The sequence below is a fragment of the Indicator indicator genome, chromosome 21, assembly GCF_027791375.1.
Source record: "Indicator indicator isolate 239-I01 chromosome 21, UM_Iind_1.1, whole genome shotgun sequence".
Classification (NCBI taxonomy): Eukaryota; Metazoa; Chordata; class Aves; order Piciformes; family Indicatoridae; genus Indicator; species Indicator indicator.
Genome location: NC_072030.1, coordinates 7,836,942 through 7,863,936, shown reverse-complemented (window position 1 = coordinate 7,863,936; position 26,995 = coordinate 7,836,942). Strand labels below are relative to the sequence as shown.

The following is a 26,995-nucleotide window of genomic DNA, read 5'->3' as shown; positions in this document are numbered from 1 at the left end:
CCCACGTATGAAACATGTCACTTTAACTTTGTTATGTTAATATGCATGCATCCCATGTCTTTACAAGTAGTATTTCTATATGGCTATTCCATGTCCACAGATATGTCTGTATTTTAGTTAAATGACTCATAACGACTTACTATTTTTATGCATTAAGGGCTGGCTGGAGTACCAAAGATCTACTCTCAGCATAAATCTGTGAGGAAATATTTATAAAATATATTTCTTGCACCAGCAAGACTAAAAAGCAAATCACACTGCAAAAATGAAAACTAATATACACTTTATATTTTGTTTGTTTGTTTTAAAAACCAAACCAAGGTTGACTTTCCCTTTAGCTGAGAGTGCATCACTTGGAAGCCTTGTGTTTTGTTAACAAGGATGAACATTACATGCTCTTAGCTCCTTTTTGTCTTTGCAACTAGTAAACTGAGTACTTTTGGACCTCTTCTTTACCATCATGTAGCGTTCCTGAATTCCACCCCCGCAGAGCGTAGAACATTCTGTCCAAGCAGTCCATGGTTTCAGCCTACAAACTGAAAAAAATAACTTGTTTAAGTGTTTACTATTTCAGTCTAACCTTTGTGTCTCAATATGTGCACCACTATGTACGCATGCACACTTAGATCTTGTGAATCTCAGATAGCTTATTGCCTAGTCCATTAGAGTAGGAATATAACCAATATATAGAAATATATAAATATATATATATATATATATATATAGAAATATAACCAAGATGCTTCTGTCAAACATGGAAAAAATGTATCCAGAAAGAAATTTACTATCTACATTACGAAAGACAGATAAAAATAGGAGACTGTTAAATGTCACATGAGCATGAACCACTAAGAGCAGTAATCAATACCTGGATAGTGTATCACAAGATACTACATTGTATTGATTTAAGGCATCAGTGCTTGATAATACTGTCCCTCACTGAAAAAAACAGTCCAAACACATCCCAGAGCAGTTGGAGTCTGAATCAGATTATTGAGGTAGAAATACATTCAGTTTTGAAATTCAGCATTGAATCCAGGAACAAATACTTTCAAAGTTCAAAGGTAACTGGATGCAAAGATTAACCCCTAGTTCTGCAGAAACTGGAATCTCTCCTTTGCCAGGTCTAAAATTCTGGATTTTTTTCACACCCCACATTGTGTACTGAAGAAGCTGAAATAACCTCAGTGATGGGACGTGGATAGAAGTGAGCCTTTCTCCACTCTGCCCTAAACTTGGGTCCCAAGTTTTAGGGGACAGACAAACGCTAGAAGTGCCTGAGCTTTGCTTTATTGCAGAAACTTTCCCTAGACTGATATGCTGCAAATGTTCTGAACAGCATAAAGGAGAGCTGCTCACAAACTCCTGTTATGCAGAACAAGCAAGCGGAGCTGAGCATGCAAAACATGATCTTACACTCACCTGGGTACTGCTCACTATCTATAGTTTTTTTTGCTTGTTCACTTCTCCTCTTTTCCCGGGCTTCTTTCCAGCGCCTTTTTTCCATACCTGGGCCTCGCAGGCATTTCCTTACTCGACATTTGGTACGTTGGACAGTTTCTGGGCATACTGTGCCTCCAAACTGTGGTTCTATTTTTATCATTCTTGTCCTGATCATATGGCCCTTTCCACATGAGGTATTGCACTCGGACCACTGGGACCACTCTGTTAGTTCACAGTTGATGGCTGCAAAGAACAAGAAATATTGCATGAGAGCTGTGAGATCAAAACATAAGGCCAGGCCACAAAGAAATACACGTGTGCCTAATGACTTTTTACATCCTAAATACATGAATGCACCTTAAGCCTACAGTCTTTTCAGCAAATTTTGTGAGGCTATGCTTCAAAATTTTGAGTCCATTTCTAGCAGAACTATTATTTGATACTCTTCTCAGTTTTTTTTTTTTCCAAGAGTGGTGCTGGCAGATCACTAAAATTACAAAAAACATGAATAATTCTCCTGTGCTGCCCTTGATTTTCCGTTCTGTAAACCCATATGTCTGTTGTATAATGAAAAGCTGTTAAAAATTGAGTTATATTTACAAAGAATTGGACACCTTTGAGAACTAAGTCTTGCTTTACTGGTAGTGTTATGTAAAAAGCAAGATTCACTAATACCACTACGTCTTAAAAGTTTTCATCTTTTCAGCACTGCTTAAAACTCACAGACCCAGTGAATAATAATCAAAATGATATTTCACATTATTTAAGAAAAGCTGAATTAGGAAATCATAGTGCAAAAGCTTTTTCTAGCCAATACTTACTGTGAAAAATAATGTAGTTAGTTATAAAGCCTCATAAACCATCTGGCAACAGGACACTGAAAGCAATTGGATCTTATTCATCCAGCAGTGCCTTAGGCTATCATACTTCAGGAAGGTTGCAAAGCAACTAGAAATTTCCACCACCCAAGACGTGGGGGATTTTAGTGGAGTCAGGCAAAAAAATGAATTCAGCTGTCTCCACACCATCCAGTGGCTTGTAACATTGCAGGATGCAAAGGAACGTAGCTGAGTAAAAAGGCTAAGTTCAGAGATGCATCAAAGGTGGAGCCTCTTTTGTGCTCTTTCTGTGAGCTACAAGGATCGCACAAGTGAGTTTAATCCTTCCTTCCTCACAAGCACCCATTCTGTATTTGATTTAAAAACAGAGGTCCTAATCCTGACTTATTTACCATGAACAATTTACCATGTGGCCTGAAGTTATGGTATTACGTTAAATGCGGATAAACTACACACCCAAAAGCAGTATTTGTCATCAGTGCAGAGTTAAGTATGGCAAGCTGAAATGAGGACAGGATTGTCTTCCAGCTCTCAACAGCCCAAAGTGCCCCATAATAACAATTTTTTTAAAATTAAGAACAAAATCCACAGATGATAATGCTCCCATATTACTGATTCCTCTACGGGCACACTTAAGAGGAGTAATAAATGGATCGAAAGCAAGAGTCAGAGCAACAGAGTAGTGGATCCTTTGTTTACAGAGCTTAAGGAGGCAAGGCAAACTATGATAAGCAAAGGCAAGTAGGAAATAATTTTCCATACAACACTGCTGTAAGCTTACTAAGAAGCAATGCTAAAACACCAATGGTAGAGTTTTGCCCTACAGGCTGTGACCCACACACTCAGGCTCCTTCCCAGAGAGCTCCCTGCACTCACGGCACTCGGGCAGCATGCACTTCTCCGCTTGTTCCAGTTCCTCGTTGCAGTCCCCGAGCTCAGCAGCAGATTTCAGCATCCGCTGCCGGGTTCGCATTCCCTTCCCACATGTTACACTGCAGTCACTCCATTCAGACCAAGGAGAGAGTAGGCAGGGGATGGTATCTGATATGAAAATGAAAAGCTAGTCAATGGTTGTTATGCGTACATTGCATTTTGAAAATGATACAGGTGGGAAATGTACTATGTTTTAGCTGTCATCAACCAGTTATACTTCGTTGCCTCTTTGGATAAAATTAATTACAAGGAAAATGATGTTGCTGAAGAAGCTCTGAAAACACTATATTGAGAAGTCTGCTTGGGTTTAATACCTTTGCTCTCTTTTTCTATAGCTTATTCATGCTTGCAGAGTCCCAACAATTCTGGGGAATAAATAGTTTAGGAAAGTATGTTTCAATTATAACTGCTAAAAAAAAAACCTGGACTGTTGCAGTGGACAGAACTGGAAATCAAACTGATTTAGTCTGAAATGTGATATTTCCACATTTTATCTGCCAAAAATCTTTTTAAACCTAATTTTTTTTTCTATTCTTGATGAAAATCTTAACATTTCTTAAGAAATTAAACTCAGTATTAATAGTCACAGTAAGGGTGAGACTGGCTGACTGCAAAAAAAGGAGCACCTCAATTTCTGGACTAAAAGGAGAAGGCATTGCTTTATTCTAGCCTCATGATTAAATATGCCTCGTAGTCCATTAGAGCTGCTTAAGTATGACTTGCAAATATACACATCGCTGTATGGGTAATACCCTGAATAATTTTTACTGGTACTCTGATCCTTACAGTGAATGTTGTACTTAATGCACATTCCCTAAGGATCTAATTGCAAGGAGAACAAGGAAAAACAATATTGGTTCTGGTTCAGCCATGTTCTCTCTGGGATGGAGCAACACGTCAGAAATGATGCGGCAGAGGAGATAAACTCAAGGACACTTACGGCATTCAGGCATCATGCATTTCTCTGCCTCTGTGGTTTCTGCCTTGCACATGGATCCATCAGCGGGAGTCATCTTGATCATTCTGTGTCGTCTCTTCATCCCTGTACCACAGCTAGCACTGCATTCATCCCACTCTCCCCATTCAGTGACAAGGCAGCTGCTAGGGGCTATTCAAAATGGAGACAGAAATTTGATCACTAGTAGAGCTCATACAAAAAAAAAAATTGTTTGGGTAGTGCTCCTGCTGTTAGCTGGAGCTTACAGAGCTCAATAAAATACTTACAACACTCCTCATTTACAATACACTTCTCAGTCTCCTCGGTAGGCACTTTGCACATAGAGCCATCTTCAGGGAATTGTTTTACATATCTCTCTCTAGATCGCGTTCCCATTCCACAGGAAACACTACAGGGGGACCACGTAATCCAGTCAGACATCATGCAAGTGGAACCATCTAAAATACAGAGAACCATTTCAATTGCTAATATTAACGGAGTTCCTGATAAATCCGTAGCAGCCTGTGTGTGTGCAGTATCACTTTTATGCTGCCTCTCACATTCTGTCCTCTCTTCTATCACTTGCTTCACTCCTTTCCTTTATACTTCTGTGTACTCCATGCACCAACTCAGAAACAGAGAACTGACCAGAGACATCTTCAATTTTGTATTATTCAGTAATTATTCCTCTGTTTGCCATAACTCAAGTCATACTACAGCAACCAACAGCTTTAAGAACTTTAAAAGAAGAGTAAACCCTACAAGGTGTTCTCTTCCTCCACCCTTTCCCCTTGGTTACCTTCATCACTGCAGCCTGGACCCATGCATGGCTGAAAATCTTGAGTATCTGGACAGGGCACACTGAGGTCCAGCTGAGCTTTAAGCATTCTCTGCCTCATCCTCTTGCCCTTTTCACAGGTAGAAGAGCTGCAGGCTGACCATGGGGACCAGTTTGAATATATGCAGGTTTCAGGGGTGTCATCTAAAAAGTAAGAAAAGGCAGTGAATGTTAAAAATAGTCCTCCGTTGTTTCTCTTTTATTTTACTGGTGATTATTTTAGATGCTAACAAAACACATCCTTTCCTCCTGTATTCTAGCTTCTCCAGTTTAGACCAAAAGAAGGAAAAAACCCAACCACAACACAAAGATGGCAACTTCCATTTTTTTAAATTAAAAATATTTGAACCCCAAGAGGCTTCTCTCTGTTATCACTTTGTTATTGTCACTTTCCAGGTGTTCATGCAATTTCTTTACTGCAAAAGGAAAGGCTTATAGGAGATACTTAAGAAGATGAAAACCTAAATCTCTTTTTGGCATTGAATAGGACTTATGCTCCTAAATTAGTTTTGTATTTTATCTAGAAGTGACAGTGGAGAATGGAACAAAATACAACTCAGTACAGCATAAAGTAATTTAAAACGTACCTTCTTCTTTTTCTTCTGGTGCTAGGTCTGCCACAATATCATCTATGTTATCAGGTACAATATTGCATTGCTCCCCCTGCAAAGAAATTATTGTAGAGGTTGGGTATAGTAAACGCATACGTGTGCACAGTGAGAAGGGCTAAAAAGTATACTGTGAGGCACTATTGCATCTGCAGCACTTTTTTCTCTTCTAATTCTTAAAAATACCTTAAAATCCACAATTAAGCAGATTAGCAGAAGTAGAAGAAACAATACCGTAAGACAGTTTTTGTCCATTACTACCATTATCTTTGTTGTGGGTAGTTTTAAGGAGTGTAGATTTGGGGAGGGGCTGAGGTGGTTACAGAAGAGGAAAAGAGGAAGGACTGGGGTTTTTGGTTTACGAAGTGAAGTTTTATGACTGCTTAAGAGTTTTACACATATATTGTACCTTGCGTGCAATTCTCTCAATGACAACTCTTGCTACCAGCTTGATAGATCCTCCTTCTGGATCATAAAATGGACTTTGAGGATGATCTAAGCTTGTAAGTGGTCTGATCTTCTCTTGAGGCACTGTAGGTTTGTTAGGAGACTGCAGGCAAAAAGAAAGGAAAATGTTAAAACAGATTATTGGTGGTTGGACTAGACAATCTCTAAAGGTCCCTTCTAACCCCTACCATTCTGTGATAATAATACCCCAGGTGAGTATCTTAATCCATTAATAATAATGCTGAGGGAATTCAGCACAGCAACGACAGGCACTGTAGTGAGCGTCCATCTAAACAATGCTTAATTCATTATGAGCAAACTTTTACTGGAGTAATATAATGGAAATATGACATTGCTATGGATAAAATAGCTTTAATTCTTCACTGCTTTAAGGGAAAATTTATGGTTTTAATGTATTACAAGTAGTCCACATACCTCATAACTAACACCACTGTCTGTGCCAGCATCCCAGGGGATTAAATCCTGAACGACTCTCTGAACCCAGCCGCAGTCCTTGGTACAGAGGTCTTCAGCAGACAGCCCCACATTCCAGTCTGGGCTGGGGCCCAGCATGGTGAGGAAGGACATCAGGTGCCGGTGCCGATCAACAGAAAACTCAGCAGAGGGAGCAGCTCTCCTGCAAATTGGCCAAAGGAAGCTTGTTAACAGCTGAAACCAAATTTGCTGCTAGAGGGCAATGAAGCTGCTGCTTCAAACTGGGAAATACTGAACACTGGCGTGACACTCTGTCTGGTATACAGCATTGGAAAAGTAGGACAGGGAGAGGACTGCTGCTTGTCACTCTCTAAGTCTTGGCCTCCATCTACCATCTGAGAAATGGCTTTCACATTGTTCAGGGAGATTTACAGCTTACTGGGTGACAGAGATGTAGCAATAAAGAGCTGCAGCAGCTTATGTCTTAGTTGTATAATAATAACAGCAACAACAACAACAATAATGCTAATAAATATTATTATTATTAATCACAACACATAAAAATTTGAAGTAAAATAGGAGAGAAATACCCTTAGGTTTTGATTACTGGGATACTTTTTTTACCCCTAATAGATAATACAAATTACAATGCCAAAAATGCTTGGAAGTGCTACTATGTGTGTGGAAAAAAAGCCACTCATTAATAGAGTTGTAGTAATTGTGTGAGAGATTAATCGCCATTGCCAGTCCTAGAGAGTTCAGCCAAGACTTTTGCAGGTTTCTGCCAGTGTATGTGAGAATGCCTCTATTCATCCAGCCTTTGTCAGCTGTTCCCTTAGGAAGAAATTGTGCTGAATCATGCAGCACTCTGCGATGCTGACAAGCAACTATCATGTTCCTGGGCAAATGAAAAATAAAATTAGGCCTGAACTGGAGGTTTCTATTATCTGATGCAAATTAGGATCTCTTCATGCTATCTTTCTTCTGAGCAACAAAAAATGTGGAGCTGGTTATTTAAAATATGGCATTGGCAATTTTGCTCTGTCAAATACTTGTCTGAAATCAACCTCAGGTTTCTTCAGTCACAGGATTTGGGGCAATACACTGCCAGGTTGGGTATTCTTTTCACTCTTATGCTAAAACTCACTGATTTAGGAGCACCTAAAGACCATGTTTATTTTTAGTGTAAGGTTGGGGTTTTCAGGGATTTTTTTACAGTGTTATTCATTTTCTCCTTTTGAGTTAGGTAGTTGTGTATATACAACGTGCATACACTGTTCTTCTCCAGTCAAAAAAAGTTTTCTCTTCCTACAAATGCTAGCATCCCTGTAAAAAGCGTGGTGTTTCATTTGTGTATTTTTTCTGGCTCATAGCACTCAGCACATTAGAAAAAAAGAGAACAGCCCAAAGAATGATTTTCAGTAGTTATCACATAGTTTCAAGTGTAAGATGCCTAAAAGTTAGTGTATCTAGCTCCTCTTCAAGAGACAACTTGCATAAGTAGGCATGTCCAAATGGGTAAAATGTTCTGGCCATGTCTATTTCAGAGCCTTTAGAAGTTGTTTCTTACTGTGTAAATTGTCTTACATTGAATTAAAGACTCTGAGTAGAAGAGTTTCTAAGTGTTTGATGACACTTTCTGGGAAAGGCAGGATTAGAGATGCAAATTCTTTTTTTTTTTTTTCATGACAGATAGAACTGTGATTTCAACGGCACCATTTGTCTAATGTAAAGTAATAAAATAACGAATGCCAGTTCTCAGCTTTGCTCTGTGAATACACTATCCTGAGATATTTGTCAAGTACATAGCAGTGATTAGTCTTCAAAAGTCTGCTGACTCCAATTAACTAAAGGATTTACTGCAATAATAGAGAATTCCCTGTAGTACATGGCAGAAGTCTAAATAGTAGACAGTAAAAATAACAAAGCCATATGCGTTTGGGTACCAGATCCTTAGACTATGTCTAATATGGATACTGCAGAACAGAGACATGGGTCAGTGTGGAGCTACTACTGAACTGCACCTGGGTCAGTCCCCAGGTAGCTGGTGCACAGGTGCCACCACACTGCACTGCTCCTCCCACACATGCTCTCAGCAAACACAGAAGAGGCAGACCCACTCCCACCAGAGGGCTGGAAATCAGTTGACTTCTTTAGACACAAGTAATGGAAAACTTCTGTCACTGGTTATTCTCATGCTATGCATGTGCTTTGAATGCTTTATTGGGAAAAGTAAACTAACATTAGGCATATTAGTAATAGAAATCAAACGTACTTGTGTGTTAAATTATAACTAAACTACATCAGTAGTGAAGCTGTGTAAAGCAATGCTTCAGTAAGAGATACTCTTTGCCTGCAAGCCCTCGGTTATGTTAAATTACAGCAGTAAACCCAGGCTTCTAATTTCAGAGCAAAAAAATTACCCAGCTTCTGCTCCTTCTTTAAGACAGCCAGCTAGTTTTATGGCCATTTTACTGTATTTTATCCTTTAAGTGTTTAACATAGAAATGATTAGTGAGGACAAAATGGGGGCAAGTTTCCTCCTCTTCCTTCCTCCACTTTTGTGCAGAGGCATACACAATACACACACACACTTTGTCTGCAGTGCAGCTAAGTTGGACATTTAAAAATAATTTATATGTGGTGTTTAAGAATGAAGCACTTAAAATATATTACCATTAAATATATTTTTGTATTTCCTACTTTTTATTTTCTGTGTGAATACTTGCAAGCAGAATGAATACAAATTTAAACCACAGCTGCATGGTGCCCATTATACAGCATTCAGATTCCTTCCTGAGTTGCTGTAACTGAGGAGGAGAAATGAGCTGACCTAAGGCACAGTCAGTAACAACTATCTAGGCATAGGGATAGGCACTGGTAGGCCTTAGAGATCTTTGGTAGGGTTGTTTCTTTCAATTATATGACAAATTTCTTCCCAGTACCTACAAGACTGATTGCCTTATGAAGCTGTCAGGAGACTAAATCCTTCCACACATACCTCAACACATCTGGCTCAGGTCTCCTAAGACTGGCCTGTGGATCTTCCTGAAGGAAATTACTATAAAAATACACTCAAGTGCACCCTAAACCTGACCATTTTAATTTCTGTGTTGTCAACACCTGATAAAATAGGAAGGTAGATCATCTTCTTTACTGCTGCTTCCAATACAGGTAAACATTGCCATTTTAAGGCTTCTGGATTTTAAGGAAGTATTCTGTGACACATTGAGCATGTTTGGTAATGCCTGCAGGGAAAGCCTGCAGTTTGTAAGTGATGTTACTGCTGAAAGAGACAAGTGTGTCCCTTTCCCTTCCTTTACACATGCACATGCATAAAAACAATGGCAAATACAAGCTGCAAAGCAAATCCTAAACATGAGCTAAGTTCCAGGTGACAACCCTGAGAGCCCCACAGGGCTGGGAATCCCCCCTGCTTTTGTGGCTGAAGCAGGCAGTACTTTTCCACTGTGAGCCTGATCAGCCTGCTGACAATTCCTGTCACATAGTACAGACTGAAGCAGAGAACTAGATAGCGTCCTGCATCCTAATGTTTTCCATTTTCTTTTGTTTTTAATTCTATTTTCATTTAGATAGCACAATTTGTATCTCCAGCTATAGGGATGCCATATACTGAGCCACATAAGACAACGGTCCTTTTTTCATCTCTTTTTTTTTTTTTCCAGGGGAGGAGGGGGGTGTGTTTCAGGGTTTTTTCCTTGTTTGGGTGCCAGAGGGAGGTGGTTGGGATATTTTTAAGGCTAAAAGAGCACAAATATGATTTTGCTTTATATGTTTTTTTTCACTAAATGACATTCTAGTTGCTGTCACTGCTGGGGGTGGGGGCTTAAGAAAGCCTGTGACAAACCAACAGAAACCTCAACAAATGCAAGATGCATTTTTTGGGTGTTGGATCAATACTGTTGTGTTCTGCTGATATCCCTGTAACATGTAAGGAAGATGACTGTAGAGACTTACTGGGTAGAAATAGTGAAATTAATATTTTGATGAATAAAACTTTGAGGTTACTTTTGGTTTGATATTTAGTTAGTATACAACTAAAAGAAACAGAAAAAGGCAGTCCAAGTGTGTACTTTCTGTCTCTTTTTAACTAGCTCAACAAGTAAGATAATTTATTGAGCTTGTACAATTGGCATCAACTGAATTTTGCCAGTGGATGCTACATGTACTATATTCATATGGGAAAGCCATTTGCCTCACCCATGCATAAAGAATTTTCCAGCAACACAAAATCCTATTATGTAAGGAGAGACTTGAAGAGCACTGGTACGTCCATGGCAAACTGCAGTGTAGAGCAGAGAATCTCTTGCCAGATGTTAAACTAGAAGCTATTCTAGCCACGGCAGCACAAATGCAAGTAATTTTTTCTCATAAATTAAACCAATGTATTAGATGCTTGTTTTGCAGCAGTGGTGGAAAAGTCAACAAACTGAAACATCTTCAGAAATATTGAATTTGTGCAGTGCTTCACAGCCAAGTTCTAACTTTGGTTGTGGGTAAAAGAACACTGTTGTGATTAAGCGGGTATATTAGAGAGAACAGGAGAGTGTAAAATTCCTGTTGTGATGATAGCTGTTTGAAATAAAATTTTAATTCAGGTGGTCTTATGTATTTTATGCTGGGGAATAAAAATCTGATTTAGTCCATGTAGCTAATTGCTACATGGAGTGCATGATAGTTTGAAATAGCTTCTACCTCACCAGGTTTCTTCACAGAGCTGCATTAAGATACAGCTGTCCTAAACCTATTATGAGAGCCTGGATACCAGATTCACTTGAGCATACCAGGAGCTTGTGCTAAGGGTAAAGCAGTTGTCTTTTCAGATAGTAGGGCAAAAGTGTAAAAAGAAGGCAAGTCAGTATGAATCTGATGACCACTGGAGGTGGTAGGTAGCTAAGAATACTGCAGACCACGTTAGTACTGGTTTAGAATTGGTTCTAGGTGGTGCTGCTGATGTGAGAACACTGGGTTTTAAACAGAGGCTTTAGCTGATTACAGCGATCATGAAAAGTGAATATTTTAAGGAAAGAGTTGCCTATCACACCTCTAGTCAGCCAAAGTGACATCCTTCTTTTTCAGAGGCTTATACTACATCACATCTACACTTTTTAGGATTAATGCTTTTATTAATTCATCTTCAAAACTTTTTTGCTATTGATACATATAACATTATGAGCATAGAAACATATTTCACACCCTTGAACTTCTAACTCTGCACCTCCTGCCTACCAGCAGCACCTACAGGACATCTGTTTTATTGACAAAACTTTAAAATCTTAACATCTTGAAAAGTGCACTAGCTTCAAAGAAAAGAAAATTAAGAGCTTAAACTGAACGGAAATACTGCTTTACTACAAGCCTGCAACTAGCAGAACAAATTAAATGGCAAAATTAGAAGATGCATTTTTAAGAAAAACATTTATAAAGAGACACAAAAGAATTAGGGACATTACATTAAGAATCCTTCTTAAGTTGTACTTAAATGCAGGGCAGGTAAGCATTCAACCTAATGAATAATTTAAACACGTGCATGTCCCAAAAGAGCCAGGAAAAAGAAAGCTGCAATAAAATGAACAGAGTCAATGAAATTTGACTGATATCCATACAAAAAGTTTAAAAGCACTTTAGTGTTAAGCTCTGTGTCTCTGAGCACCAAATCAGAGGAGGTGACAGCACGAAGTTGGCTATTTTATTACAAAATAAAAGAATAAAGCCACAAAAAAAAACCTTATATGTTTACCTTCCAGACTACAAAAAGGGCTGCATTACAACCTCTTACTTTGCTATACATAAGCTCTTAAAATGAGAATATTGCCTATAAGCAGCTAAAAGAGATGGATATGAAATTGCATATACAACTAAGGGATTATGTCACTGCCAGTGACATTACAACCACTAATCAGAGCAATTGCTGTTCTAAAATATCATTAATATGAGTATTTTAAAAAAGCATTATAAAAGGAAGGGACTTTCTGCTGTGCTCATTTCAGACACTTTCATATTCTCATCCATTCATGCATAGTTACTACTTTAGATAATGATTTAATACCCTTGGAATGGGCATACCATCATGATATAATTAACAAATGTGAACAGGTTATCCTCACTGAAAAAAAAATTCTTTCTCAAGTTAGGATTGCAGCTTCTGAAAACTTCTGGGTTTTGTGTGTGTTCTTTGCAGGTTGCGACAAATCGCTTCAGTGTGGTTATCCCACATGGCACTGGCAACGTTTGCTCCTGCTTAGAAAAGCTTCATGTCACTTCTCAGATCACTTTCTGTGCATTTACAATCGAACTATTCAGGAATCCTTTTGCAATATACAGCATTACTGCACTTTTATCCAGGCCAGGCTGACTACAAAGCCAAAGGACGCTAACTTCACAATTTCAAGAAACCTCTCTTCTTCATCTCCTAGGAGCTTTGGGGCTACAAATTGTCTGCCCAGAGCAATTACAGCTATATTTACAAAGGAAATCCTGTGGGATGTTGTAAGAATGCTGTGGCTTCCATCTCCTTTTCACCTGGATAATCTACAAAGCCCTGACCATGACTGTTTGTCCTGAGCAACAGTGATGAGAGATCAGTTCTTCAACCCAGCATAAGAGCAATCACAGCTAGATTTCTGATCCTTTTCTCTCCCATTAACAATATCAGACAGTCAGCATAGATTTATATATGAGACTATTCTAGTAATGAACTCTGGTTTGGTACCAGTTTAATTAATTCTGAATATTAGATTACAGCAAATACCTCCTTTTAACAAAAATTACTATGAGAATATTAATTAGAATATCTACAAAAGGTATTGTCTAACTGCAGATTATCTAATCCCACAAATTCCTTTCTAAGATTTTAATAAAAGATTAGCATGCATTTCAAACTACCTTTTTTTTTTTTTTTTTTTTTTTTTGCTAGTGTCAAAGGCTTGGAAGTGCATTTTACATTTCTCTGATCTCTGAAGATGTCCAACATCTCACCACCTTATTAATATGATGCATATTCCACTTCGTTCATCTTCTATAGCCTCCTAACTTACTTACCTATGCTTCCTAATTTACCTATGCCTTTTGGTGCCTGGAGATGTAAATTACACAAGAATGAAGAGCTGGGATTAGTAAGCAGACATATAATTGCATGAAAATAATGCATACATGATTACTCACTAAATTATAAAGGGAAATTATTTTGGCTCAAGGAAAGACAACAGATGGTTGGGAAATGATCATAAAACAGTAACTATCAATGGGAGGAACATGTAAAGAAAACAAAAGCAAGGATAGAATGGGATGAGTAAGTTTGATTTAATTGGATGGCCATTAATTTCCATGAACAATTAGTATAAAGTTCTTAGTTAAATCTTTTCTGTGTTTTAATATCCAACTTTTTCCCTTGCCTAGTGACATTTGAATTTTAAATAGAAAGTAAATGGTAAGCAATAGAAAATGGAATGCCATATGTGCTTGCTCTGACAAAAAAAATGATCGTACCAATTCTTTCTTTTCCAACAAACACATATGTTCTTCCTTACTTTTTTTTTTAAAGACCGAATTATGAATTTCTTAACGTGGGTGTCAGACCATCTGTGAAACAATGAAGCTTCCCTACGTCTTGATAACACACATAACACTTAAGATGATTCTTTTTATAAGCATAAGGTAGTTTTGTAATGAGGTTTTCTAAGTCTACAGAATGTGAAGAGTCAGGTAAACACAGCACAATGACATGGGGCTTCATGCTGGGAGGGGTGGGCATTTGTGTCTGCTTTAGGTGAAAAGATAGGAGACTATGATCTTTTCACACTTAAATGGAACTCTGTAGAGCCATTAAAAGAGTAACCAAGTTGTGAAGGCAGTGTATGGTGTTTGGTTTCCTCCTTCTTGTTAAGTTCCTAAAATATTAATAAAATGGACTTTAATATTAATTATTGTATTATTTTAATTATTTAATTATTGTTTTAGTTTTACTTTAATTAATTAATTTTAATTATTTAATTAAAAATAATTATTAATTATTGTATTAATGATCCAAATATATACATGCATTTTGGGCTCAAGTCACACTCAATCTCAAATTTAGACAACTTATAAAAACTGGACAAAATAGTTATTATTTTATATGGATTTCTAAAATGGGTTTTGTCTGACATTTACTTCAAGTAGTTCTTTTGGTTTGAGCGAAACAAATACTTCTGCTTTTGGGACTTTCTATTTAAAAAACCAAACCCAAAACCAAAACAAACAAAAAACCCCAACAAAAAACTCAATGAAGATTTTCTGCTTTCAGTGTGAAACCATAAATTTACCATTTAGATCCAATTCTTGTGTGAAAACTTTGATTCTGAAGTCAGCGCCTTTTAACAAAAGTGTTTTGATTAGTTCTGCTGATGCATAAACTGCTCATTCAACATAAATTACTCCTGCGTACAGCTGCCAGGAGTTTACTGACAGTTCTATGGAGCTTCCGAAATACGTTATGTCATACAAATGGGGATGACCTCATGATTTAGGGAAAATGGTGGTCCTTAAGATGAACCACCATATCATAAAGGAATGATATACTGCAGGAAGAGAAGACATACCAGAGAAAGTTTTCTGATCTAAAATATAGTTTAACCATTAGCCAAATGCAAAGCTGGAGCACTCAGAATTGCTTGACAGCTCCAGAGAGATTTACATATTTGTCTTCATGTTATCAAAAGTCACAACTGACTTTCCCTATCCCCCTTCCCCTTTTTTTTTGTACATCAGATTGTCCTTTATGCAACTATTTCTGATTAGAAACAGCAGTTAACATTATTTTTTTAAAAATATTAAACTTCACTGGACTAAACTCACATACCTATAACATCATAAAAGAATAGGTGAGCTGAACAACACTATCGAGTTGCCACAGAAACAAACAACTCTGTCTGGCCTTGTGAGTCCTCATACTTTGTATAAAAAATCTCCAAATTCTGAAAAATGTTTCCTAGTACCATACTGTCAGTTTGTGGAAGGAAACTTCATTTACATCTGGATTGACAAATATTGGCTTTTACCCCAATTTTAGACAGACTGCACAATGTGACAGCTAGATACAACAAGAGTGGTAAGAATTTGTGGGGAGAAAAACCTGGAGAGATTTACAGACATAAAAAAGCAAAGACAACCCTGCTGCAGTGGCACTATTGAAATAAAATGTTATCATGCAAGAATAAACAGATATGCTTATGGAAACCTGTATTTATGCAATAATAAAACTATATACTTTATAGGATACTGTATTTGGAGGTGGGATCAGAGGAGCACTGCGGAGGTGAATTTCCCATTTCACTTTGGTTCACAGCCTAGAGCAATCTCTGAGCACAGATGTGTGATTTCTTCCCCATCAGTCTACCCTAGTGCTTTTACCCTGTGCTCCTGCTGCCTGTAGGCAGCCACACTCCATGTGACCAATGTGGCAGCCACCCAAAGCAATCTCCTGTCCCTAACATTTGTCACTTCCTTAGCACTGTATCATTCTGAGACCAGCTCCTATTGCAGCATATTTCTTACATATATATATACACACACACACACACACACACACATATCTTGGGTAGCTATTCAATATGAAGACTGTTTGTGGTTATAAATACATGCACCATAGAGATTGTAATACTTTCACTATAGAATTAGAGCTTTAAGTTTAGACAAGACATACCTCACACAAAATCTTTTTAGAATATTCCCAGAGTTCCTATTGAAGGCAAAATATGGTCCATAGACTAAAACATTACAATTTTTATTCTTATAAAAGCATATCTGCACTTGGAAAAAGCCACTTAGGGATTTAGAAAATACTTTCAAGCATCTAAAAATTTAAATCAGCTCATCTGTCAGGAGAAAAGCACATCATCATTCTTTCAGCAAAAAACTCATATATATTTTCTTTTAGGATAACAAACATCCAGTGAGATGTCAAACATAACCACATTTCACTCATCCCACTTCATTACAAAGGCAAGTAACAGAATACATTTGTAACTCAGTTCATCAGCCTGTTTCTTGTTTTAATTCTTCATGCATTACCTACTAGCAATTTTGTGTCCTCTTCAGTTGTTCTTTGTTATCAAGGAGACAGGCTTGTAGAGATCTAATTATTTCTTTGCCGGAAGTTTTATTTTCCTGGATGCAGCTGTTACTGATTGAAATCATGTTATTGTGAATTTAGTGTACTTTGGGTACAGAAACATTGCTGTTGAAAAGGCAGTGACTGTTTTTTATGGCCAGCTTCCAACCCTGTGTTAGCCATGTTCACACTACTGTGGTTGAAGATCTGTTGGTATTGGAAGCTGTTAGGTGCAGTGAACAACATAAACTATCTTTTCAGCTAAGAATCTCTAAAATAGTCATTAAGGGTTGCTTCAGGCAACAATTTAACTGTATCTTAGCATGATGGTTATTTAAATTTTGGGTTTAATCATTTACTCTTTTTTTTTTAACTGCTTGTGCTATTCCTTTTACTGTACTCTCACAAATGTTAGTTATGTAGCTACTCACATGAGGAATAGCAAATGTTTGAAATTGTCCCATATGCTAAAAGAATAGTTATACACCAATTAAATTATGTTCACCTTAGCTTTGGAGTAAATCAAATTTATGACATTAATCAACATTAATGACATTGCCATGCACACTGAGAGAAGAATTTCTCTGTAGCACAGATAGTGATTTTTTTAAAAAGAAAATAATCTAAAATTGAAGGAATATTGAACTTTCTGAGTAAAGATCATGTCTCCATGGAGGCTCACACTAATGGTTTGCTTCTTCTACAGTAGTACTGCTATTAATTGTCTAATGTTCAGTGGGTTAGGTGCAGCTATGGAAGGATATGTAAACTTGTAAAGCAAGTCAATTTCTTAAGTTTACTTTCTTGAAAGTACAGAGGAAGTGGAAGATAAATAGAGCATTCAGCCATTTAGGAGAAAATGGATAACAAGTCTGCAAGAAAAATGAGCATTACAAGGAATATCAGAAGTTGCAATAAATAATAACTTTCCTTATTTCTAGATAAGCCTCTGCTGACTCTTAGTCACAAGGTGAAATTATACATGCATGATTTATTTTTCAAATCATTAGGTAGAACAGTGTTTATAAGCAATTTGTGTAATCAAATGTTAATGATATACAGTGGATAGAAGATTAAAGGACTATGATATGAGCTCTTCTTATCACTTTGGAGAAAACAACAAATAAAATGTAAACTATACCCATTGCAGCTGGCTAATTGCAGTTCAGTCTGTGTTTTGCCTTTCACAATGCCAGTTAAATCCAAATATGTGTGTTCAAACATGTCTTTTTTTTTTTTTTTAATTCTCAGCTGAGTAGTCTCAGGACTCGCTTAATTAAGCAACTGAATAATGTAATGATTTCTAATGTATATGTTTATAAACTACATTCTGATAGCAATATCAACTATTTATGGGCAGCATACTGCACAGCAGGACAGGAAATCACATCAGCACTTTTAATGGGACAGCAAAAGAGTTACATCAGCTGAAAATGGGCAACTAATTTAAAAACGTACTCACCTAGATGTCACACAAAACAAAACTTTTGTGACTGCATAATGTTTTAAAAGAACTAAAGGTACAATTTAATTTCATGTGAAATATCTTAAGTGGATGGATAGACACCAGAATGACTGCAAAATTCAGACCTGTCTTCTCTATTGAAATTTATTACAAGAAAATCAGGGGGTACTTTTCGATGAATTTTAGTTTGTATACTATGAGGATTTCTGTGTGGTGATTGTGAATAATTCCATCAACCCTTAATAAGAGTCTCTGGGAAGACTAATTCACAGAATTAACTTACAGAGGTTGTCAAGTCTGTAGGCTCTAGGGCTCTGAGCATTTCATTATTTTTTATCTAAAGCCTCTCTGTTATCAAGGCTGAACGGTGCATTGATTTGAATCTTCCTCTCTCAATGCTGATTAATATAGATTTAGTAGAGAACAGCACTTGGCACTGCCATTGAGATTCTGCACAGCAAACACAGAATGGCTCCAGAGGAAAACAGAGAGGATTTCTGTTAGGGGTTGATGCAGAGGTGCCTCCACACTGAATTGGGTGCTGGCAGCAGGTTAATGGGCCCTGCAGCACCTCCTCTGACTGGCACAGAACATCCCTGGATAGTGGCTGTGCAAACGGGGGGGAAAGGGGGATCATTTTATACTGACACAGCTAAATAGACCATATTTTGGTATGTGGGTTTCCTAAACAGTTAAACAAACACTACTGGCTCTGAAGAAGTCCTGTACCTTCTGGCTCTACAAAAGGTGCATCATTTCCTACCAGAAAGTGAAAACATTTCTGTAGGAAAGTCATTTAAGATGAAACTATAGCTTATAGGTGGTTGAGATGGTTTTATTTGGTGCATTCAAGGCAGCAGCTGATGCAAGGCTTGGCAGTAAACATGCTGGTGTAACTTTGCGGGGGACTCTGAACACACATTGGAGGCTAACCTTGCACAACTGCACCTTCTCAGTTCTTTTTGTTCTGACTGGCTCAGCTGACTCAGACCTGTACTGCTGTCACACACAACTTCAGCACATTTGAAATGCTTTTAAAAATGCATCTGATATAAAATGCTTAATTATTTTGACCTTAGTACTTATAAAAATTAAATGCAGTGAACCAACTCAAGATTAAAGCATAAGGGAATAAAACAGCTTGGCACTAGCTTGGTTTTACCAACGTCAGAGGCAATAAATGAACAGTGAGGCACAAACGCCTTTTTTTTTTCTCCAGTGAGGTCTCTGGTTGAGGACACAAAATTACTCTGTAGACCTGTTACTCTTTTCTCCAACAGCCTCCACACTAACCTCCCAAAAGCAAATTACTCCAAATGTAGGTAGCACAACAATGAACAAATTTTGAGTATAGCCTATAAATATTTTTAATATAGATCTTATTAAGGAAAAAGTAAAGTTTTAATTGTGGCAGATGTGCATGCACATTTTATCCACATAGGAAGCTGAGAAAGAAATAGATAATTCACAAAGATCAATAGGTAAATTAATTTTTCAAGTTTTCCAGATAGGTACATAAATCAATTAAATAAACTCTACAAAAAAGAGAGATTACTTCTGAAATCTTTTCAGAAAATCTTAAAAAAAGATTCCTCAAATATTATATTTTTAATAGGATAATACAAAAGAAAATGTCTACTTGAAATCCTCATTGTAAAAAATTACTCCATTTATTATGATCATGCAAATATACGTAATTTTGTCTATTTCCAGCAGAGAAATTAAACGGGTAAAGGAAAATCAGTTTCAACTAGATTGAAGCAAATTATCATTTACTTTAAAACTGCATATTTGGGTGAACAGAAACATTGTTTCTTCAGTTTAATTTGGTAAATATCAGTAAAAAAAGTAAGTCAAATCTGTTTTCTTTACTAAAATTAGCTAATTTATGCATTGTATTTCAAGCAAAGAGGAAGTGTGTTCTAACGAAAGGCTAAAACCCTGGAAACAGAGTAAAGTATTTTTGTTGGCCAGGAACATTCTCTCTTCCAAGGCAAAGAGGGAGCTTCATTGTTGCTGAAGTGCCACAAAATAAAGACAAAATTTGTAATTAATGAGAACGTGCAGCTGCCCTGCACTTACTCCACATACACCCCTTCCCCACCTTACAAAGCTGGTTAACTCACTGCTTACCAAACACGTCAGTGATTAATCTCCTTCAGAGAATTCTTCTGTCTCCTCCCCCTTTCCTTGAGGTGAAAATTCTAGTGATTGCTTTCTTTCTCTGGCTAATAAATATTTAATTATTCTTTGCAAAATAGCAAAGCTTGAGCTAGAAGAACATGCTATGTGATAGTGAAGAGCTAGGTTGCGCTGTTTTGAATTATCCATTCAGAGGCAGGCAGTACCATTCAAATCTTGTCAGCAGGAAAGGAGAACTAAACCTAGATTTTTCATGTACCAGAAGCATCTTCTCCCTGGGGGATATCTTTTATTTACCTAATCTTATGGTTGTGTGTCTGACTAAAACATTATACTGGAAGATCAGACCCTCACTCATAAAACAGGCGAGCAGCAACTAACCTATGGAAGTAAAAATGGTTTCAGTTGTTGCCTAAGGGAGGTCACCTCACCCTTGTGAAAATGTAGTGACATTTGAAAACACTGAGTTAGGTTGTACTCTTATGGATTTAGCAGTGTTACTCATAACTAAGTATGTAAACACTTCAGGAACTGAAAGTTTGAGAATTAGGTGTTTACAGCAAATGGTTGCCTACATGCCTTGCATCCCACTTTTGTAAATTAGCCTCTGTGAAGTTCGTAAGAGTTTCAATGTTGAGAAGGTCGAGTGGCTCAGCAACACATCATGTTTACATGAGTAACGTTTATGTTTCAGCTCTCTACCATCTGATGGAACTGATTAGATAATATTGGTAACATTAATGTAGTCACAAATCATTATTAAAGCTGTTCGCACTGCTGAAGACCTCTTTTAAGTATGCAACTGTGTACATAACCTTGGGCAGTTTTACACAAGGATATTTATCAGTGAGACAGCAGCACATTAAGGCTGTTTCAGTTGTAACAAGTAAGACTATCAGGCACAATAAATTGAGATCTTTAACAATGAAGCGCAAGATGAGGAGAGGGAGTTATTTTATTACATTTCAGAAGACAGTACAGAGTTCCATTTCTGATTTAAGTGGTTCTTCATCTAACATCAGTAATCATTCAATGATCTAAATATGGAAGCTACTTTAAGGAAGAGAAGTTTTGTGGGCGTAAGAACAGCAGAAGATTACAGTGAAGTAAAGAAAAAAAAGGCAAAAAGTAAAAAACGTAAGGAAAAAAAAAGAAGGAAAACGAGACGTGAACAGTGACAACCCTCCCCCCCAGTAGATTGAATTCCCTACTCATCTGCTGTAAAGAATGATATGCATATGATAATGCCTTTCCTTGACAGAGAAGAATCACAGAGGACACAGTGATTGTGAAAAAAAACAGACGGATTTAAACTGCAAATGCCCTGACAACACTCCGTGGCTTGGATTTCACTACATTGAAGACAGTCCAGCTCATACCAAAATGTGGAATTGACCACTTCTGTGCCCAACGACTGACTAGCCTTCATACCTCCTAAAAGGGTCCCATTTTAATACCTGTAACTGACTCTCCCACATTATAGAGTGGGACTAATTGATCAGGATTTGTGCTTATTTTCTTCTAGTGGATTACCCTGGGAAGCTGTTGTTTAGATAAAAGTGCTTGTTCAATGAAAAAAAGGAGGTGTCACAACAGAGATGTCTGGATTTGAAATAATTTAGTATAATGAAGACAGAAAAAAAAAGACAAGGTTTGTAAAGGTATTAGTGCCTATGGAATTTGATGCAAACTATCTTTAAAAGTCTTGCCTTCTTTATCTCAAAATTCTCCTTTTGTGGCTTAATTATTTTACAGGTGTGGGATATGCAGATGTACTATCTGTATCTGCTGTATTTTATCCTCCAACACATGCAAACATTAATTCTCTACAGCCCTCTCACAGGTTTTGGCAGGCAATTGTTCTCTTGAACTGTAATCACCGTAACTTGGTGCTGTAACTTGGATAGGGTGACCAATAAAAATCATGCTGAAGTTTACCTCTTGACTCCACAAAACATGAGCGGGCTGAATTTACCAACTTTTGAGGCTTTAGGTCTCTGTGAGTCAGCTCACCAGTATTATGCATTTTGTAATGTTTTGTGAAACACATTCAGGAAGATTTTCATGCTGTGTTATTGTGACACACTGTAAGACCACTGTGGCACCACTATCACATCATATTATACAGTAGATATATAACTAATCATTACGGAAAAGAAGGCAATTAATGACTTTTTGTCAACTCTTGATTAGTAAGATGGCTGCAGTATGCACAATAACAGACCAAATGTTTATCTTGAGGAGTCATTATCCAATACTTGCACAATCTAAATTCTAAGGACCATCTATAACAGCAAATGGGAAATTAACACCAGAAGTAAATGGCTAATGAAACTTTTGTCTTCTTTTGAAGCTTAGATCACATTTTTCAATGGAAAGAAAAATAATACTATGACAAAGTGTTATAAAAATTTATTTTAAAAGATCAAAATCTAACACTACCTGTAAAATGAGGGGACATTGGTTAGAGGAACCCTTGTGCAGCATTTGAAAGCACAAGTACCAAGAGTTATTCCTTTTGATGTTACTGAAAGGTGAGAATTACCATACAGAACAGGTAAGAATTGACTGGAATAACATCTGGAGGATGCTGCAAAGGCATCTGCAGACAAGTTTGTGAAAAAATATGCCCAGAAAGTGTCTGAAGTTGTTCACTCTCAATTTTTTGTGAAGTTTCTTAGTGCTGTATTAAATGAGATATTATGACCAGGGGCAACATACTTTAACTTGCTTTGATTTTTGTTATTTGACATATTTGGTGTATTTGAAAAATGATGGCTTGAGACTCTGGAGCAAGAGATCCTCTCACCATCTTTCTGTGAACAAAGTACAAGACTGCTCTTCTGTCAATGCCAAAGCCTTCCAAGTACCCAAGCACTCAGTTCCTAGTAGTATTGTTCCCTTTGATACAGAAATATCATACATAAATTTTGTGTTAGGAATGCAAATGAAACTGGAAGGAAAAAAGAAATAGCTTGTTTCAGTCAGAAACCTCACTGTAGCAGATGGAGAAGTGGACAAAAGTTTCTATTTAAAAGTGTTAATTTGGAGTAAATAGAAAGAAGGCAACAAGAAAAAAAAAGTGCTATCCACAACTACGACATGGCAAACACTACTAAAACCAAATACTGAAAATGTCAGAGGAATAAGATCATAAATAAAGAATGCCACTACTGTCACTTTGACTGACCACTTGCATAACACCATCCAAAAAAAGCCTAACCCACCATTCCTGTACAGAGCCTACAACTCTGTCTCAGGGTTAAATTATATTTCAGTGCTGGAAAATCCTTCAGCTGCTCTGAAGGTTAGTCATACTATTAAAGTCTTTCCCCATACCTTTAGTGAGAATTTCCTTGTCACCAATTTCCTTACCTACCATGCTACAAGGGATTTCATAGTTTTTTTTCTCCTAGATTAAAGAGGGATCAGCTATCAGAAATCTTTTCACTACTTAAGCTGTGCTCACCTTCTAACCCTTTTTTTTTGGGGGGGGGGTTTGGGTGGAAGAGGATAAGCTGAATAGCTTAAGTTCTAAGCTGCTTAAGAGTTTCTAAGCCTCTTATGGTAGGGGATGTTTTCTCAAAACTGAACTCTTTGGCAGCTTTCTCTTGACTAACCTCCACATCTGAATGTACTTTCTGAAACACAGACAGCAAAAACTAGACACACTGTTCCACTAACTGCTTCCCATATATTTTACAGAGGAAACAGGACTACCTGGTCCCTGCAGTCTTGCAGTAGAATAATTGCCCTGCTTCTCCAAGGACTGAATTTAACTCTCTGTAAATGGGGTGACCCTTCATAGTGGGTTCTCATCTTTAGCTGCTTCTTGTTAAGTCTCACTCATTTGGGCTTGTGTAATTACTATGAACTTTGGGCCAAGCACAGATAAGTTATGCTGAAACTACCTGCTTGACACCCACCTCTACTCCCTAAAAAGCAACTGGTAAATTCAAGAGTATCATAGAATCATCCTGAACAGGAGTTTTATCCTTTTCTCTGCTGAGTGCCAGAGACTCCAGAGTTAGAATCTTAAGAAGCTAGTTCGCTGTCTTGCTTGGTAAACAAGCATAGCTATACTACTATCAGGATCAATATGGTATCATACCATGTTCCAGATAATAATTTTAAAGAATTAGTTTTGGGGTTTTTTTTGTTTGGTGGATTGAAGATCTGCTGTATTGCAGTGCATTGCCACAGTGTGACACAGGATGCTAAAAAAAAAATACTACATGTAGAATAGTACAGCATACATTTGAGTAAGCACTAAAGAAACATCATTGTTCAATGAAGGCAGAAACTCCATAGGAAAAATCCTTCTGCTGTAACAACTCCATGGGACAATCCTTCTGCTGTAACACTGAACCAAAGCATACAAAAAAAAATGAAGAGATGCCAAAGGAAAGAGAGACGCTGTCAAAACCCCAAAGATCTATAAAAATATTTTTAGATTATTTCTTCAAAGAGTGAGCAATTATAATATACAATGAGTTTATAGTGGCCAATTAACCAGCACTCAATACAAGGCTATTGAGACATACTATTCCCTACTTACTTACACATTTAGAGGTTGCCAGGCAGGCCACTGTGCTTTTGCCTTGATGACTGTTAAAACCTCATCGCTCTGTGAAAAGAGACAAACAAGATAATGATTGGGACAGTTTCACAACGAGAGTAGTATGATTTACAGCAAAAAAGAGTAAGAGGCACTAGATCAAATTGTGCCTCCAAATTCTGACTATGACAAATATGCTTTGTCTTTTTTGTTACCTGGGCACCTCGATTCAGGCTGGACATGAGGAAGAAGTTCTTCACCATGAGAGTGGTGAGAGCCTGGAATGGGTTGTCCAGGGAGGAGGTTGAGGCCCCATCCCTGGAGGTGTTTAAGGCCAGGCTGGATGAGGCTCTGGCCAGCCTGATGTAGTGTGAGGTGTCCCTGCCCATGGCAGGGGGCGTTGGAACTAGATGATCCTTGTGGTCCCTTCCAACCCTGACTGATTCTATGATTCTCGGCTGCACAAACAGCCTCTATGTAAGCAGGAGGCAAGAGCAGCAAGCAAGGCAGTCAGACCTTGGCCACAGTCTCTCTCTCTTCTGCATGAATTGAAGTGAGCTTAAAAAATGAACAGCAGTGCACAGACCATGTTATTTTTGCACCATGAGCTGATGGAAAAGCTTTCAGAATGGTGCACAGTGATGACAGGTACAAATAAGAAGACCTTTGCATTGGTGAAATACACCAAAATACTATGACCAAACTGAGTTTGTTCTGGTAATACTATCACAAAAAGAAAATTGTACTGTAGCCTGGATTGTCAGCCCATGTATAGTAGTTTATGGCAAAAAGCGTATCTTATGCTGTCGATTTTGTGACTCTTGTGACAAACCTTGTGGCCAGAGGTATTTACCAGATTAAAAAAAAGGACAGAAAAGTTGCACATCTACAGGTAGAAAAAAAACTACAGGCTGCTGCTCTAGGCAATCTAACACCCTGTGAGTATGTATGATATACTATTTATTCTCTTTATATATGTAAGGATGTAAAGAGTCCATGATACACTGTAATCTCTTCCAAGTAAAGCCATTGATAGCACTTGCTCTTCACTCTCCATTTACACATGTGGAAGTTAGAGGGTGAAATATAGCAGGCACCTGTGGAAGCCCACAGTGTGGCAAAGCATTGTGGAAAGATTATTTCCTAAAGTAAGTCTGTAGGAATTCCTTCATCAACAGTTTTAAACTTCATATTGGTACAATAAACCCAGGACAAAGGCAGGAGACTGTTAACAAGGCTCTGATGCCAAAAAGATATCTATCACTTTTTTTTTCAGAAGCATTTTCCTCATCTCCCTTAGGAATCCACCCCAGTAATTTGCCTAGAGGAACACAAAGGTCACAACTCACTCACACCATTTCTACTGTCTTTTAAAAATATTTCCCAATTAGACTAAGAAACCCACCACATACATTACCAGTAATTGGCACTTCCAACAGAGCTGACCTTTCAGTTTAGTGATAATGGTACCATTTCCTGCTTGACAGCAATAGTTCTGATACCCCAGACTAGCACCTCTGTTTAAAGAAAACAATCATCCTTTTTTTTTCCTACAACTCTATTTTCTCTTTTCATCAAAGCAGGGTAATTATGGCACTGATGGGCTCTCTTTGTAACACATGAGGATTTCAGTCTCATGAATGCAGATGTGACCTGAGCTCTCCCTTCAACCTGAGTAGATGGATAAGCCATTTCTTGAAAATCCTTTTTAGAAATACAGATACATGGCCAAATCCTATACTACATTAAATAGCTTGAGCTAAGACAGCTTAAAGCTTGCTCGAAGAGGCCAGTGGAGCCAAAGTAGTTTTGAAATTGACTTCAATATTTTTTTGGATTACAGTCTAAATTAAAACATACAAAAATAGCAGACAATTATGTTTTTCTCCAGATCCACTTTCCACATCAGTGTTTCAAGCTAGAGGTGGGTGGTTGACTCAATAGTGGTTCCCTATGAAAGTAATGTCCTCCAAAAAAGTTCTAATTGCATGATTTTAAAATGTTGCTCATGTTATCTTAACACAGACAGCCTTACTGACACTCTGAAGTTGGCCAACACTAATCATTTACTTTGCAATGTACAAATGAAGGCACACACAGAATAAAGTCATTAAATGGCAACAAATAGAACCTGTGGCAGGAATCCACAGCTAAATTAGATCGTTTAGCTGTGCACTCTACAAAAGATTAAAAAGATTTCTTCATCTTCAAGAACAGAGAGTAGGACATGGCTCAAAAA

General features: G+C 37.6%; 1 protein-coding gene across 1 annotated transcript in view; it reads right to left on the bottom strand.

Annotated features, from left to right (window-relative positions):
- Positions 1 to 372: 372 nt before the first annotated feature.
- Positions 373 to 26,995, bottom strand: part of SPON1 (spondin 1) — a 140,192-nt gene continuing 113,569 nt past the window's right edge. Inside the window, exons 7-16 of the mRNA XM_054390588.1 lie at positions 24,761 to 24,825; positions 6,481 to 6,682; positions 6,008 to 6,148; positions 5,578 to 5,653; positions 4,952 to 5,134; positions 4,440 to 4,610; positions 4,156 to 4,323; positions 3,159 to 3,323; positions 1,423 to 1,686; positions 373 to 536 (exon numbers count right to left, since the gene is read on the bottom strand). Of these exons, the coding sequence (XP_054246563.1) occupies positions 373 to 536; positions 1,423 to 1,686; positions 3,159 to 3,323; positions 4,156 to 4,323; positions 4,440 to 4,610; positions 4,952 to 5,134; positions 5,578 to 5,653; positions 6,008 to 6,148; positions 6,481 to 6,682; positions 24,761 to 24,825 (1,599 nt within the window). The remainder of the gene's footprint in view (positions 537 to 1,422; positions 1,687 to 3,158; positions 3,324 to 4,155; positions 4,324 to 4,439; positions 4,611 to 4,951; positions 5,135 to 5,577; positions 5,654 to 6,007; positions 6,149 to 6,480; positions 6,683 to 24,760; positions 24,826 to 26,995) is intronic.